This window comes from Colletotrichum fructicola, assembly GCF_000319635.2.
Source record: "Colletotrichum fructicola Nara gc5 chromosome Unknown KSG_Nara_v1_contig10, whole genome shotgun sequence".
NCBI classification, from domain to species: domain Eukaryota; kingdom Fungi; phylum Ascomycota; class Sordariomycetes; order Glomerellales; family Glomerellaceae; genus Colletotrichum; species Colletotrichum fructicola.
Window position 1 is genome coordinate 28525 of NW_027094060.1, and position 15462 is coordinate 43986.

The following is a 15462-nucleotide window of genomic DNA, read 5'->3' on the forward strand; positions in this document are numbered from 1 at the left end:
TACTGTGAGTTGTTCTTTTCCAATGATTGATTCGCAGAGCTTTCAACAATGTCCAGTCGGTTCGTCAATAAGCAAAGACTCAGAAGAGCATCGTGTGGGAAGTCTGAGTAGCGACGCAAGGCGTTCATCGCTTCTGCGTCCGACGTCGGAATCACCGAAAAGATGGGAGTGCAAAGCACATTCCATTGTCACCCACCCAGAACGTTTCAGCACCTTGTATGTCCACCTGAAGATGCAACAGCTGGTCGATCCGGTCTAGCAGCAGGCCTCAATTCAAAGTGTTGACCCGGTTTCTAAGTTAAAACTCCTCTTTTCAATGATAGCATGCGTAACATGGCATTCTAAAAGCTCACACGCGAATATTTCCAGAAATTCGTTCACAACTTCAGCTTTATTAACTTTAGCTCCTAGTGAAGGATTGACTGCTGAGTTATGTCTTACTTGACCCAGTTGCTACAGCCTCCGGCTCCGCATATGGGTCAATTTTGATGTCTTTAGACTTCCGCGCCGAGAATCCGGTCTTGAATAAGATATCCAACTCTTGATACGTGCGATTTTTCATCTCTGGAAGCCGAAAGTAAGACCAGACTGCAGAGAGAAAACATGTGCTCCCGTAGACAAAAAACGTCTTCCCTTTCAAGTTGAGCTCACTCGGGTTCAGGAGGTATGGTGTGGCGATGCCAAAAATGATGAACCAGAAGTAGAACGCGCAGCGACCAATAGCAATAGTTTTGGAGCGCAAACGTGTCGATCCGACCTCGCTGACGATACAGAAGGCCAGAGGGCCGACCGAAACGTCATACAAAAACACCCATACAACAAGGAGAATTGCCTGCGCCCACATCGCCGGGTTATTTGAGCTTGGTGCAAGTGCTGCAAAGGCAATAGCAAACATGACAAGTGACATGGTGCCGAGTCCGACGATGAAGATGCTGCGACGTCCAAAGCGTGTGATGAGAAACCACGAGATGATCGTTCCGAAGAAGCCAATTGCGAAGTAGCCAATGCTCATATCAAAGGCCGTTTGGTGACTCATGCCTGCTTGCTCGAAGAAGTAAGTGTTATACTGGTTCATGGAGATTCCCGCGAACACTTGGATTGACCACGCACAAAAGCCAATTTCAGTTCTTCGCTTATCGGGTCCTTTGAAGCAGTCCCAATATGAGCTTCCTTCTGATTCCTTCTCTTCTCGATCCGTCTGGGCCATCATAGCCAAGGTTTTCCTTATGTCCATCGCAGATCTCGAGGATAGGCGCCTCAAAGAGCGCTCGGCCTCGTCCATGCGACCTTTGCGCAGGAGCCACCATGGAGATTCAGGGCAGTAAAACATGCCAACGAGCAGAGGAATGGGCCAAACCCATTGGATGGCGAAAGGAATGCCGTAGGCCCATTTTCCATCCATCCCCTGCACACCCCTAAACACACCCGCAGAGATCAATTGCCCGATAACCCATGTCAGGTTGATAAATGTCGTGAGGTAACCACGCAGCACGGTTGGGCAGACCTCAGAAGCGTATGTGGGAGCTGCAGCAGTGAAGATTCCCCAAGGAATACCGCATAAAAGCTGCCCCAACAAAAGAAGCATATTGTTCTGACCGAAAACCAGTATAAAGGTGAAAGCTGTGATGGCAACATAAGCGCCAATCATGGTCCTTTTCAGTCCGAATCTTTCCGAAATGATGCCGTTCAGTAATATTCCGAATATGACGCCCACGTAGGCGGCATTGCCGAGGATCGTCTGCCACATTGCACTGAGTTGGTATCCGCCGTCGAGTGGCTCTCCAAACTGCTTTTGGAATGCTTTCATTGCGAACAATTGCCCAATGACAGCCATATCGTAGCCTTCCATAACGCAGGCCGTCGATACGAGAACAGACCAGCCAATAGCTTGCGGGTACACCCTCAGAGCGTCTCGTAGAGTGAGGTTGTGCTCAGCTTCAGTAGCGTCTTTCGCATCGTTCAGGAGTTGTTGATCCGGATACCCTGCGATCCCTTCAACGAGAGATACTCTAGGAATCGTCTCCATGGCGTCTTTGGTGCTGTCATTAACAGCGTCGCGAGTGTCATTCATAATAATAGAGAGAATGGTCCTCGAAAAGAATAACAAAAGTAACTATTGGTGTGCAAAATGTTGTATTTTTTGGGACTCGATATTACTGGATGTCTAAGGGAGCTGTTAGACGATATCGTCCGAGGATTCAAGTCTAATATAAGAGGTCTCACTCATGCTCTTCCCCGCACTGTTCAAAACCCCTAGAGGATCTCAAGTACATGCCCTTCCCTTTTAGGAAATCCCCGCATTCCGCCTTAATGAATCGTAGAGGTCGTGGGCTTTTAGACCGAACTTTATCCAAGCCCAAGCGGAGTCATGTCTTTGGCCATAGAGTTTAATTCTACCTCATAATCGAGACATCAGCAAGTCTTTATCTCAACATATAAAGGGCCAAAAAAGTATCAGAAGAGATTATCTTCACGGATTCTTAATGCTTTTGTAACTGATGATGGTGCGTATGAACGGAATCCTTGACTTGAAAAGTGCCCAGTGTATAGGTATAGCGAAGAGTATTCATAACATATGTGGGAAGTTACACAAATCAAGGGTGTTTGCTTTTTCTTAATATCAAGGGGGAATAAGGGAAGACGTTCTACGTATAAAAAAATAGCCACCTAACTAACTTCTTCTTCAAACCCATCTGATACTACTTGCACGGAAATCGTTAGGGACGAATACTTCAGACAGCATTATGCTTTCACGATCGAATCACCCAAACACTACAGTCTAGATATATGTATCACTCAAGTAAAATGAAAACAGGTATGAACTTGGGTTTGCAACATGGATACCCGCGGCAATACTGCTCATTAGAGCAGATGAAAGTGTAAATCACGTCACCTTATTCCGGGAAGCGTGATAGCAATGGTTGCATCCGGAATTGTTTTCCTCTTGGGGTAAAGGTGGGTCACAAGTAGGTAGGCCGTCCCACCCTCTATCGTTCTCAGTATGGATTTTTCAGGCCTCGGTCACAGGGTCGTCTCCTACAATACCTCGCCTTTGCGCGATACTACAGCAATACTTTTGTCTGGCTGTCACAAAAGGTAACCCTCAGTGTCTCTACCTGTGGTTTGCTGACGTTATTACCACACTAACTGCTGGTCTACAGCTTTTACATATTCCAGAGGATAATAACGGCCAGGTGAACCCAGCGCAGCATCTGTCATCATGACTTTCGCCTCTTAGGCTAGCACGACCAGATTTACATCTTATTGGTTGATGGATATGTCAAAGACTGGAGACAAATGCACCACTGCATACTTCAATCCAATGGTTTCGAGATGTGAGAAAATGATGGGGAGTTGACCGCAAGAGCTTGTCACGACACCGTAGCACGACGATATGACGGCGCGGAAATCAACCGCTGTGACTAGCAACCTCCTCAAAGTCCTCGCCTGTTCTGAGGATCAAGGCACCAGCTTGATACCTCGTTGACCATCCTAGACTGGGCGCACCTATACTGATGAAGATGATAATAAAAACGCGACGTTGTCGAGTGTACCTGCAGCTCGCAAGACATTTTGCGGAATATGAAAGAAGAATCTGCCGATCAAAGTGCTTATGGAGCATATCCGCACAGTTCGTCATGTCCCTCCCAGACCTCATTGGGTCATTTCCTACTCACGTTAGATTGATTGAACAGGCACAAGTCCAAAGAAAAGCACCTACAAGCAAGAGCGCTCAGTGCTCCGCGCTTCTTGCTCGGCAACCCCATTGCAGATTTGCGGGGTGGAGAACACACGCAGATTACCAAATGGGGTAAACGATATTACAGCCGCTCCGTAAGTATCGGTCTACATTTTTAACACAGACGGCACGGTCTGGGTTTTATTACTCAACATGCAGTTCAGTTCATAGAGGCTTGGAAATCGGGGATGATGGGTTATGTATCTCATATACACGTCGTGAATTACTACAGATGACATGAGACAGAATCAGACAACACACAAAGCTTGGTTATGAGAACTACCTCTTATGGCTTTCTTCGATTGATTCGCATTCAGCTGCTGAGTATATCAAGGCATATATAGAAATCTCAATGGCCGCCGAGACATAATGCATGCTAATGCTAACGCAATTACTGCTATAGTGACCATCCACTCTCGTGTCATTAGGAGATTACCATAAGAATTCCGTGATGATTGATTGGGGTCACGATGTGACACATCAGCCTTGACTTGATACCCGATCACCGAACGCATTCATCCACTTCATGATTTATTCTCGGAGACACAGGAAATCAAGGTCGGACAGAGTTCATATAGTAGCTGCCTGTTTGCTGTTCTGTGAACTTATACGACGTGTCCAACCGCGGTCTGGAAGCGATCATTGGTGAGGATCACAGATGTCACGGTTTTTGTGGTCCCATAAGTTGGTCAAAAATACCCCTAATCATTCATATGCAGTCCATCAACAAGTGGAGGAAACCCAAACGATATGCCCACGATTTGCATCACTGTTGCAATTTCAGTGCGCAGCCGCTTCCTTGCCATAACACAATTAAATGCGATCGCTAATCTAGGAATCATATGGGATAATTCCAATAGCCTGTTGTGTAGTTTTATTGACAGTCGGCGGGCCGTAGGGATGGAGTATGTTCCATTTCGCCATCTGATGTTCCTTGAGAACAAAGTCGGTGGGATCATGAGACTGATATTGATGTCAATAATTGTCCATTCATGACCTAATTTCTTGAGAATGTCTTTGCTTACAGTCATATAGCCACGCTTGAAAGCCTCCACTTTGCGCTGTCTCTGTTCTTCAGACAGAAACTCAATGGGCTTGTAGCAGGTATCTGGACAGCTGTTAAGCTTTGCAATATCAAGATTGTGCGAGCCAGCGGTTATTCTTACAAACAGCCATGCGCTTGTTGTCATTGATAGGGGCGGCGCCATAATGGACTGCGCGGGAGTCCCAGAGAATGAAGTCCCCAGGATCCATAGTAGGCTTCAACCACCGGCATCCACGCTCTTCGAACCACTTCAGTGTTTGGTCATCCCAATTGAAAAGATCGCGCTTGATCCAACCACCTTCGGGCTGCAGATATTCATGCTATCAGTGGATCAACTTAGAACAACGTTGGGTGTGAGATTTACTGGTGTATGTTCTTTGAAGTACTGCTCAAACAACGGGGCAGAGCCATCCATGACAGCCAGACCGCCATCTTCTGGTCCGTTGGGAAGCTACGGAGGCAGAGTCAGTGTGCTTTGTTAGACTTTCTAGTATGAATCTTGAGAACACATACTAGGTTCAGAAGGCCCTGAATGCAATGAGGATGAGGGCGGTAGGCGCTCTGATCGGACTAGTTCTCAGGTCAGCATTACACACAAGCGGACATGGATGGCTGCTGTGGTGCGTACATGCGGCCAAGGTGCCCTGCCGTGGTCAGGCTCGTCCGGTGTGGGAAAGGCCAAAGTGCCCCCATCTGAAAAGATTTTAGTTCACGTCGTCTAACAGTGGGCGATCATCTGTTACCAAAGGACACGGTGAGCTTATCGGTTCCCCAAATCGTTGCAAATATCTGGCGGACGTTGGGTTCGGACTTGCAATCCCAGACAAACTGAGCGTGGGCAAATGAGAAACTGGCCCAATTTGAATCAATCATCCCTGACAACTTGAAAGGAGTGCGTCAAGTAAGACTTACTGGTCAAAAAGACCCCCATAACGGTGTCGGGGAATGTTCGTTGACCTCCACGTCGACGGATCATCACGCTTGTATCCCAGTTTGAATCCTTCAAGCCACTCCTCACCCTTCTCAGCGTACGTGAGAGCTCTTTGCTTCGGTACAGCTCCTTTGACTAGTGCCCACTGGTCCGCTTGTCAGCATAATCCGGCCTTCTACTTGGTAAACTTGAAGAATGACGAACACCCCTCTTGTGCAGGTCGTGAAGCCACTGTGGGCTTTCGGGTGTGAGAGGAGCGAGCTTTGGACTCGGTCGATTGATGCCCAGCGGACCTTTCGGGTCTTCCCAGTTATCTTGTTCCAACCAAGTGATGATGGTCCGTTTGGGCTGTGCCCGGATAACGGCTTGGGTGGATCGAAGCTTGCAAAAAGACGGGGTTCCGCGACGGCACAGGTGGTTGAGCAACATGATGTGGGAATGGAAGAAGGGCAATTTAGCACAAAATTCATAGACTACCGGAATAAGTGAAAAGCAGATCGCCGGCAAGTTTGAATATTTTTGGCACTCCTTTATTTTGCTACAGCTAGCGTGACTTGTATTATAACCCTAAGGACTCATCCTTCAGCTACCTTTTTAGACACTTCCTCCCCGGCGACGGCGTGGTTAGATCATACTACATTGCCTCTTGAGTCGGCATGCTTTTACAGGAAATTTCGACCGATGCGGGGCCCCGCACTCCATGGTGGAGAGAGCCAAGGGGGTGTGATGAGGGCCACATGGTGGAGTGTTACATCTTGAATTACAAAGCCATTCGCATGAGTGGGAAATCAAAACCTTTCAGGTGCTGTCTTAGACTAGATCAGCTACGTTGCGGTTTTCATGTTACTATCGTTGTAGGTCGGCCTTCACTCAGGGTTTCAGAAGGACACCTTACTTGGGCTGCATCCTTCTGCTGATTGTGACATGCGAATAATTGCTGTGAGTACCACATGAATTTCAAGCACACATCATTCACCCTGCCAACATAACCTCTAGCGGGCGGAAACTCGAATCAGTGACATACTCAGGAACCAAAGGCCGAGCGGTTTCCAACTGAACGGATAATTTCTTATCCGGCCACACGGCTGATATTTCACGCGGCCAATTTTCACACGTACATCTACGATTTCTGCATTCTCTCCAAGCGTTTGTCTAGAAGTGGAACAGTCTCGCTGCAACCATAGGGTTTATTGCCGCAAACCCACATATCACACGTTGACAATTCCCGGTAGGGCTCGTCTTCTCCTGGCCTTCCCCGGATTTTCCATCTAAGGCAATGGATCATCCAGCCCAGGTTCTAGAACTACCCCATCAGGCAGTTTACTCCGCTTCCCCAGACGCTATCAGATTCCCGCCAAGGGTTTGCGATCGGTAAATTGCCACATCTCCACGGCGGAGCTTCATTGTTGCATGCCACATCAGCCTCGTATCAACGTCCAAAACAGAGGTAATGACGTGGCTTAAGCCCAGTATCGGCGGGTCTGCTCAGATGATGTCACCAGCGTGGACAAGAAACTCTCGTTGTCATTGCCCCCGTTAATCTAGATGACTCTGTACACCCTCATCCCATTAATCCTATCCCCCTAAGATGCTCTAAAATCTTACTAAAACAAAATGTCGTCCAAGTACGTCTTTGTACCGCAGTCAAAGTTGAACTTGGATGGACGAAAGCATATCCGTTCTCGAGTTGCTTGCGAACCGTGTCGCAACAAGAAGGTGCGTCAGCTCTAAGTGATGACGAGTGCCAGGCTTGTTTCATGAAGGTGGTCCGTAAACACATGTCTGACCGTATAATCTGTTGTCCAGAGACGGTGCGATCACCAGCACCGAGAGGCCTCTTCGACCATCAAGCCCGCCGTCATCCCGAAACGTATTCAGACGAGTGCACTCGATATCACTCAGGATGTTTGCGAAATAGATGATGATATTGAAGATGGCCCGGCAGTAGAACAAGCGACTACTGTAACCCAGCGGTCAGAAAAGTCAAAAGGCGACGATGAACTATCCCGTCATACGCCCGACTCTGGTCCTGGGCCGACTTCTGGCTCCGCCTTGGACGTTTCTTCTGTTCCCGAGACCGCCAGCATTCAATCTTCTGTGCATCCCCCTCCAATATATTCTATACGCCGAACTTTCACGTCTGCATCACCCTTAGTCGATGCGGGCTCAAGCACGCCACGTTTTGTCAGCGATCTGAACCCAGAAGCAAGACTCTTGGATGCAGAGAATTACTGTGAGCAACCAAAGAACCAGTCGCCCGAGATCGTGGGCATTTGGGTGCAACCACAACCTGGGCTTGGATCCGTTCAGAACGACTTTCAACAAGATTCTCCCTGGAGAAACCACACATCGAGTGAGGTCGGAGGTGCTGCTGACTCCGACGTCTTAGCTTTCGATACCATCGTGAAGCTTTCTGACATTTACTTCGACAATATCCAACCCATATTACCCTTGTTGAATGAACAAGATTATCGCCAATGTCTAGCAAAGGCAACATTGCCCGTTACACTAGCGCATGCTGTATGCCTCGTAGCTGCAAAGGCTTCAGCTGCCGAGCGACATCTGAGGCTTCGCCACGCCGGGAATATACCGGTATCAACGAGGCAATTTTGCAGCCACTTACACGCCTCTCTCATCTCTACTCTTCACAACACAAAGCATTTACGGAAGATAACGGTTATCAGGATTATGGCTCTCTTGTCGCTTCATCACGAAGGAGCTGATGGCGCTGAACAGGCCTCTGGGTTTGTCGCACAAGCCATCCATTCGGCGCAAAGCATTGCGTTACATCTCTGTCGTCCGGTTGATGATGGTTACGAAATGAGGCGTCTCTTCTGGTGTCTATGGATACTAGATAGATTAAACTCCTCTATGCATTCGAGGCCCTGCTTTCTAGCCGATGTGGATATAGCCATCAAGCCACTTACTCCAGAGCAGTCCGGATCGGTGGCCTTTGATATCTTGTTCAAGATAGTAACAACTCTGTCCAAAGCCGTTGCACTTTACCGCCCGACGAATCCCCTCTCCATTAATGGCCTTGATTTCGATTATTCCGGCTTTGAACAGATTGTCGACGAGTCGGAAGGCTGGAAACTTTCGTCATCGACTCTTGGTAGGTTCTTTTTCTTAGATTACTGCCACGGCGGGGCGGTTTCTGCCACCCAAAAAAGCCTCAGGATCAAAGACATGGGGGAAATCGGGGATGCGAAATAAAACTGGCCAAGTCGGTTTGTGTTTTTGTTTCTTCTCGCTTTTGTTTCTTTGCATTTTACATATAAAGCTAGCTTCACAGGGGACTTACTGACTTATTCACCAAATTATTTAGCCACCCTTCATATCTTTTGGCTGACGACAGCCATCCTATCTCACCGACTCAAATCGGTCACTATACTACCGGCTCCAACGCCCTCACGCCTCAGACAGCAGCTGTCTGCAATACAGGTTATTAGACACATGCGAGATTCACAACGTCTGAATGCCCTGCACCCCTTTCCCACCGTTGTTTACGCTGTGTCCCTCGCGCTCTCGGTCTCGTATCAGCAACTCAGGTTCAGCCGTTTGCGTTCTGAACGGGAAGATGCCCGCGAGGACTTTGACGCTGCGTGTGGCATTCTCCAAATTCTGCGGCAAAAGTGGGCATCTGCAGACGTTGTTGCAGCTCTCTCCCGCCGAATCTCTACAGGACTGGCTACTCTATGCAATCTAGACGTCCTTCATGTCTCCCGTGGGCGTATAAACTGCGAGTCTGCTAACGTCGCACAATATCGGAGACAACAGGGGCCTGAAGCAAGAACCGATGAACATGCAAACATCGCTGTAACACAGCAACAGCTGCACGATGAAGTCGGCTCAGATACCAATCAATCGGCTGCATGCAGGGAACCGTGGGGGCCTGTACCTGCTATGTTTGATATCTTTAGCGATATGGACGATATGTCGTGGGCATATCTGGAAGTTGGAAACCCGGTCGGCTTCGATGTGGCATTGCAAAACCTTCCAACTTGATACAGAATTGTATTTATGTCTGATTAAAACCATCGTACAAGCTATACAACCCAGTCTCACACCACTTATCTCTTGAAGTACAGGCCATAGCTGCTTGATGGCCAGGGCAGCATCATTACAGCTCATCTTGTTTCCATTGAATTAGGCTGAACTGGTTTTCACCAGTTTTCGGTTGTAAAGTTTCCGTAACTTCCAAAATCTGCACATACCTGGTCTTGGACTTTGAATTTAAACTCACGTCGTCCGGGGTGATCGGAAAGTAGCAATGCTTGATTTTCCCGACTGAGCTTGGAGAGAATCTCGTCCAGCGGCTTTTCTGAAATGCCGCAACTTTTAACCCGCATTCAGGTGATGTCGAAACGTGGATGTCGCTTAACAGGTTTCCAGTTTCATAATCGGAGCACTGTGCTCCGACTCGGCTTTACCCAAGCCGACAGCCCGACTCGGTTGACGGCAATTCGGCCGGAGTTTCTGAGAATGGCAATAAGTTCGGAAGCCAAGATTTATGGCCGTGCTCGGGCGCTCCTTTGGGCAAGACCGAATAACCAGGTCATAAAACAACTATGCGATAATTCAGCGAATGCTTGTATCGGCACTTCTGTAGTTATTTTAAGCATGAGATGGCGATGATAGGGATTTCTGATCAGAACTGGGCTAAATGAGCAACCCTCAACTGCCATATCACAAACAACTTAACCAAGCTTGTGTAGATTCAGATACTAGCAGTTCAATAGATTAAATGCCTTTAGACTGGACAAATAGGAAGCGGCTGCGGAGAGGTCTAGGCCAGATGTTCGACGATTCAGACAGGTGACAGGTCAATGTTGATTAACTCTTCCAGACGTTCATCGTCAATTTGGCTGAAGACATTGTCGATCCTTCAAATTATTTACGGTCTGCATATGTTGTCTTCTCCTTTTCCGCCTTACACTTAAATCTTCTCCCGACCTAGTGTGCCTGGGACAGCACCGCGGTCTGTCTTTAATGTCTCGTTACCAGCCCACGAAGCCATTCTATTATCAACAGAGGTTGGCATTTAGTGGCCCACAACGCAATCTCAAATAAGCCTCGTGAGATTAAAAACGAAGTGATACGCCGCGCAAGGGCTGCTTATTAAGTAATAGCTCGCTCAAAAAAATATCCTATAAGGGGAACCGGTCTGACAGTGTTTTGAGACAGCGTTGTCAGGTTCAGGGAGCCGGCATGCACCGCATGGATGTTGCATAAAGTCTCCACTGCGACCAGCTGCCAGTGGCTGGGATTGGGGATACAGTGTATAGTGAGATTCAGCAAATCCACCTTCCACATACGACCATACCCTTTGGAAAACTCGGGATCCCGTCCGCTCTCCCGTAGATAAACCAATGAGGGATAGAGTAGTAGTCGGGTCGGTGACGACCGGTGAATGCCTGTTGTTGTATGTCATTTGGGTTTCCTTTTTGCTTGTGAAGACCTCTTGGGTTGCCTTGTCATAACCAACCTGCCTGAGATGCATGAGATGCAAGGGCCATGTATAGATTGGAACTCGCAGGTCAGTCGTCTCGAGGCGTATATCAACTTGACAGACGTCTAGTGGTACTAGTCTGGATAAGGTCTCTGCAGAGGATGAAGACTTGGAGTCGATACACTAGCTTTCCGACCCGTGATGTGATAGGATGATGCTCGCATGAGGAGGCTCTCGGTCAAGATTTGCCCCATGAAAATTGTTTCCCGCAGCGGGGCCGCAGGTCGCAACCTCCGGGATCCGTCTGTCCGCCGAATCCCTGCGATATAAGACAGGCCACTTTTGAATGTTTCACAAAAGGATCATGGCCGAGCCCGCCGCCGCCGACGTCGCCTCTGACGCTTCGTCCGAGGTGGACATCCTCGACCCGCGCTACGTCGAGGGCTAAGAGGACGTAAACCAATCCGACGACGAAGACAAGGTCCAGGTCAAGAGCCTCTTTGCCGACGTCATGCACTCCATGGCCGACGCGTTTAGCAGATGGGGAATCGGGTACTGGGGTAATGTCTGCAGCTTCAACCTATCCAACATGTCCAGCGGCACCGAGCAGCGCAAGATTTACATCAACAAGCCCCAGCCGGACCATCTGGCTGCGCGCGGGCATCGGTTCAAGGCGTCTGATTTGCATCGCATGAAGGCGGAGAACGTGGTTTTTGACGCGCCGTTTTGGATGGATGTTGAGACTAAGCCGGACAGTCTTGATGCGTGGATGATTTGGTACGATACATTTTTCCTCACGGCGCCGGGCACGAATCTCGCTCAGAGCGCTCAAGGCCACCGGGATCTTAAACAGGATTGCGTTGATGGGGTTATCGTTGCGACTGGTCCGCATGGCAAAGTGGCACATTGGGGCGCTGGGCATCTCCCCGTCGTTCGAACACCAACACGGGCACCAGCGGTCCCGCTAGCACTGGGAGATTCCATCACTGGCACGGTCAAGTTTGGGCAACATCGCGGATCGCCTCGCGATGTGGAGATGACGGTTAGCTGGACGATCCGAGACGCGGCGTAGACGGGTGAGCAGGCGTGGCATACGGGCAACGCCGTGGAACATCCGCCGAGCATGGATCAAGATGCTCTGGAAAATAATGATCTCCAGACACGTCCAATCCAATATTCGACAGACACAAGGCTGCATCGATCGATATCACTGGTCGAAGCTCCGCGAGGCCAGTGTAATCAGCGAGCAAGCTCAACCGCACCCATTCCCTTTCTGTCTTGAGATCTGAATACATGCGAGCGGATCAGGAGCCATCGTGTCAGCATTCGCGAGCAGCTTTCTTGCTCCGCCACGTCACTTAGAGAATGGTTACGGCTTGCTTCTCCGCTCCCGAAAACCACGATAATGCCGATATCTCGTCTTTTTGATACTTCCGGGACATGCTGGTAATCAGGCCGATCCGCTCGAATGCAGCCAACTCCGCCCCCGACGCCGCATGATCGCGCAATGAGCGCTCGATGGACGTCTTCCCCGGCGCCGCAAGCACGAGTCCATAAACGGCCCGCGTCACCACGTTGTGGAGCACCCACAGACACGCGACGGCGTCGCCGTGGCTCATGGAGGATACACTTCGCTGAGCGGACTTGGACACGGGATCGCTCGACACATCGTGGCCATCGGCAACCGTGTTGGTGTCGGGCGGATTCTGGTCCGGCACAAAGAAGATTCGGTCACCGTTTTCGTTGTTCAGGCCGACGACAGTGTTGGGGCAGGCGTCAAAGTCCAGTGTTGCTCGTTTCACGTATCCGGTCAACGTGAGGCTGCCTCCTTTCACCCTTCCAAAGCCGTCCAGACCCTGGGGGATCGTCGTTGCGTTGAGGACCTCCACCTGGGCGGCTGCGTCGTAGAGGCTATAGTCCCAGATTACAGGCGTGGTAAGAGGCGCCCACGACCACGTCGGCGCGCAGTACTCGGCCGGGCGCTGCGCGAAGCGCCGTTGGAATGCGCGCCAGCAAAGCAGCCATGGAAGATCAGTTAGCCACAGGCCGGCGAGATAAATCTGTTGGGTGGCGGGCGGCTGTAGGGTGCTGGGTCCCTGAACTTGCGCCGCATACCGCCGCGCCAGGCCTGCGATGGCGGGTAGTTTGTCTGTGACGAACGTCAGGTTACGCCCGGTGTACCCACCAATGATCAACGTCCAAGTCTTGATCGTTTCCAGCATCCGTGGGCGGTTGGCTAGGCTGAGATCGCGGTCACTGTCCTCTCGTCTAGACATGACCTCGCGCTCTTGTCGTTGCCGAACCATTGCTCTCTTATACGAGACTTTGGGACCATTGTGCCCATCTAGTCCATGAAACTCGCGCGCAATGCAATCGCATTCACAGAAGAGCGTCTGCTTGCACTCCCAGATTAGTTCAAAGGCCGTGAGGTGCAGCGTACGGCGCGCGAGCAAGCGTTCTTGCAGCGTCCAGGCTCTGGTGAGGAGCGGATAGCTAACGTCGTGATAGGTCCGGGGAAAGACGATGTCGGAATGTAACAACGGCTCTCGTACTTGGATGATACATTCCGCTCCCGTGTCGTCTTTAATTGGTACACTCAGCACATCATAGCTGCGCTTCCCTCGAGGCTTGTCCGGTTTGGCGATAGCGTCTTGCACAGAGATCTTTTCGAGATGCCGAGGGGTGAGGATGCCCCAGGTTGGGTCCCGAGCCGCATCGGTGGCGATGGTCAAGAAGGCATTCTCATATACATCGGCCATGCGCGCCGCCTCCTTCTCCCAGTCTGACGGAGAGTCCTGGATAATGCAAAAGGCGTCGATCCACATGTAGCGCACCCCGAGACTACGACATATCAGGATAGCATGCCGGAACGATTCCGAGAGGCCGTCCCAAGGGATGCCAGCTTTCCGCTGCGCGAAATTTGAACTTGTGGTTGTCAGATTGAGAACTTTGCCCCAATAGTAGCTGAGAGCAATGTAACACGCCTTTGAGCTCCGAAGAGGCTCGTACAGACGTACATTGACAGGTCGGTCAGATTGTCCAAGGTCCAGAACTCGTGTTGGAAGGGGTTGGACGCGGTCTGATTGGCATTGAGGATGCTCCTGTTCGCATGCAGTAATCCAGCGTTTGCAAAGCTCGAGGCAGCGCTCGAGGTCAAGAGACGGCGCAATGTCTCCCGCCGGACCGATAATCGGCCAAGACGTTGCCTGGTCTGTACTCAGGCGGACTTGTTAAACATTATCGCATTTTGACAACATTCAGATGATGGACCTACTGCTGTACGTGAAGAACTCTAGTCCTGGGAAGTGCTTCTCCTTGGGGAGCGGGTATAACGACAGCAGCAACGTCTCCCCGAGGATGCCGCTGAGGCTGATATTCACGGGTTCGTCCTCATCAACGGTCGTCCCTGCAAGCTCCGAGGCCAATTCGCCGTGGAAGTAGAGTAAGGCGTCCCAAACCAAGCGGCAAGTTGGGCATCCTCCGTCGGCCGACTCACGCCATTCTTGCATGGGAACAAACCATTTAAACGTCTTGAATCGATCTGGGCCGGGCCAATTCGTTTCATCAGATGATTCGTTTGTCGTAGCATCGACTTGAAGACTGTTGCAGATGCTGCAGAGTGACATGGTTGAGCCAGCTATTGAACACCAAATCTCCGAGAAGAGTCATAGTGGAGCCCCAAGCATGGATGTGGTGTTTCGAGCACGTGACATACTGCAGGGGAGCGACCGGGGTGCATCTTTGATAAGATAGCAGGTAGCAATGAACGTGGCGCACGGCACGGTCACAGCCCCATCACACGTCAATCCACTTCAGTGTCTCTCCGGAGAAGATGGACGTTTGTTCCTTCGCGCGAGGGGTCGACTCCAGGCCATACTCGTGCCTGGTCGGTCGCCTGTTCGATAAATTCTGGACGCAAGGAATGGTGAGCATCAGTCCTCGGGGCACCCACTGCAGTGGCTGGCCTGAGGAAGCGGCCCGGCCCGTTTCCTCCTCCATGCGGTGAACTAGGAACCCCCCGCAACACCGTTAAGTACACGTGTACAGATAGTTCACAGAGTAGGGCTGTTCATACCTAGTCCCCGGCCCCTTGGACTTTTGGTTCAATCAGCATGGACACTGTCGCCTGTAGTGCGATAGGCTGCGAACAGATTGGCGTCGGCAAGGAGTCGTCTGGAGCTTTTTGGGCTCTGCGATGAGGTGGGGAATATCAGGTGATACGAATTGACGTACGTAGCGTTGTCAGCCATCAATCACTGCTTGAGCTGGCGCCAACCCGCTTCCCCATGCCAAACGTG

General features: G+C 50.4%; 4 protein-coding genes across 4 annotated transcripts; 1 reads left to right on the forward strand and 3 right to left on the reverse strand.

Annotated features, from left to right (window-relative positions):
- Window positions 1-430: 430 nt before the first annotated feature.
- Window positions 431-2026, reverse strand: CGGC5_v015518 (Maltose permease MAL31; the record flags this gene model as incomplete). The annotated part of the gene is made up of 1 exon (XM_032028055.1): window positions 431-2026. The coding sequence occupies one exon, from the start codon at window positions 2024-2026 to the stop codon at window positions 431-433; it is 1596 nt and encodes a 531-aa protein (XP_031875635.1).
- A 2544-nt stretch (window positions 2027-4570) lies between these two features.
- CGGC5_v015519 (putative phytanoyl-CoA dioxygenase) lies at window positions 4571-6144 on the reverse strand (the record flags this gene model as incomplete). The annotated part of the gene is made up of 9 exons (XM_066153281.1): window positions 4571-4702; window positions 4765-4847; window positions 4906-5104; window positions 5149-5235; window positions 5298-5354; window positions 5413-5477; window positions 5528-5634; window positions 5697-5860; window positions 5920-6144. 9 exons carry the CDS (start codon window positions 6142-6144, stop codon window positions 4571-4573), a joined length of 1119 nt encoding a protein of 372 aa, XP_066007111.1.
- A 5531-nt stretch (window positions 6145-11675) lies between these two features.
- On the forward strand, window positions 11676-12236 carry rmt3-0 (Ribosomal protein arginine N-methyltransferase rmt3; the record flags this gene model as incomplete). Its single annotated transcript, XM_032028052.1, has 1 exon — window positions 11676-12236. One exon carries the CDS (start codon window positions 11676-11678, stop codon window positions 12234-12236), a length of 561 nt encoding a protein of 186 aa, XP_031875639.1.
- A 286-nt stretch (window positions 12237-12522) lies between these two features.
- CGGC5_v015521 (uncharacterized protein) lies at window positions 12523-14790 on the reverse strand (the record flags this gene model as incomplete). The annotated part of the gene is made up of 2 exons (XM_066153282.1): window positions 12523-14375; window positions 14439-14790. The coding sequence occupies 2 exons, from the start codon at window positions 14788-14790 to the stop codon at window positions 12523-12525; spliced, it is 2205 nt and encodes a 734-aa protein (XP_066007136.1).
- Window positions 14791-15462: the final 672 nt, after the last annotated feature.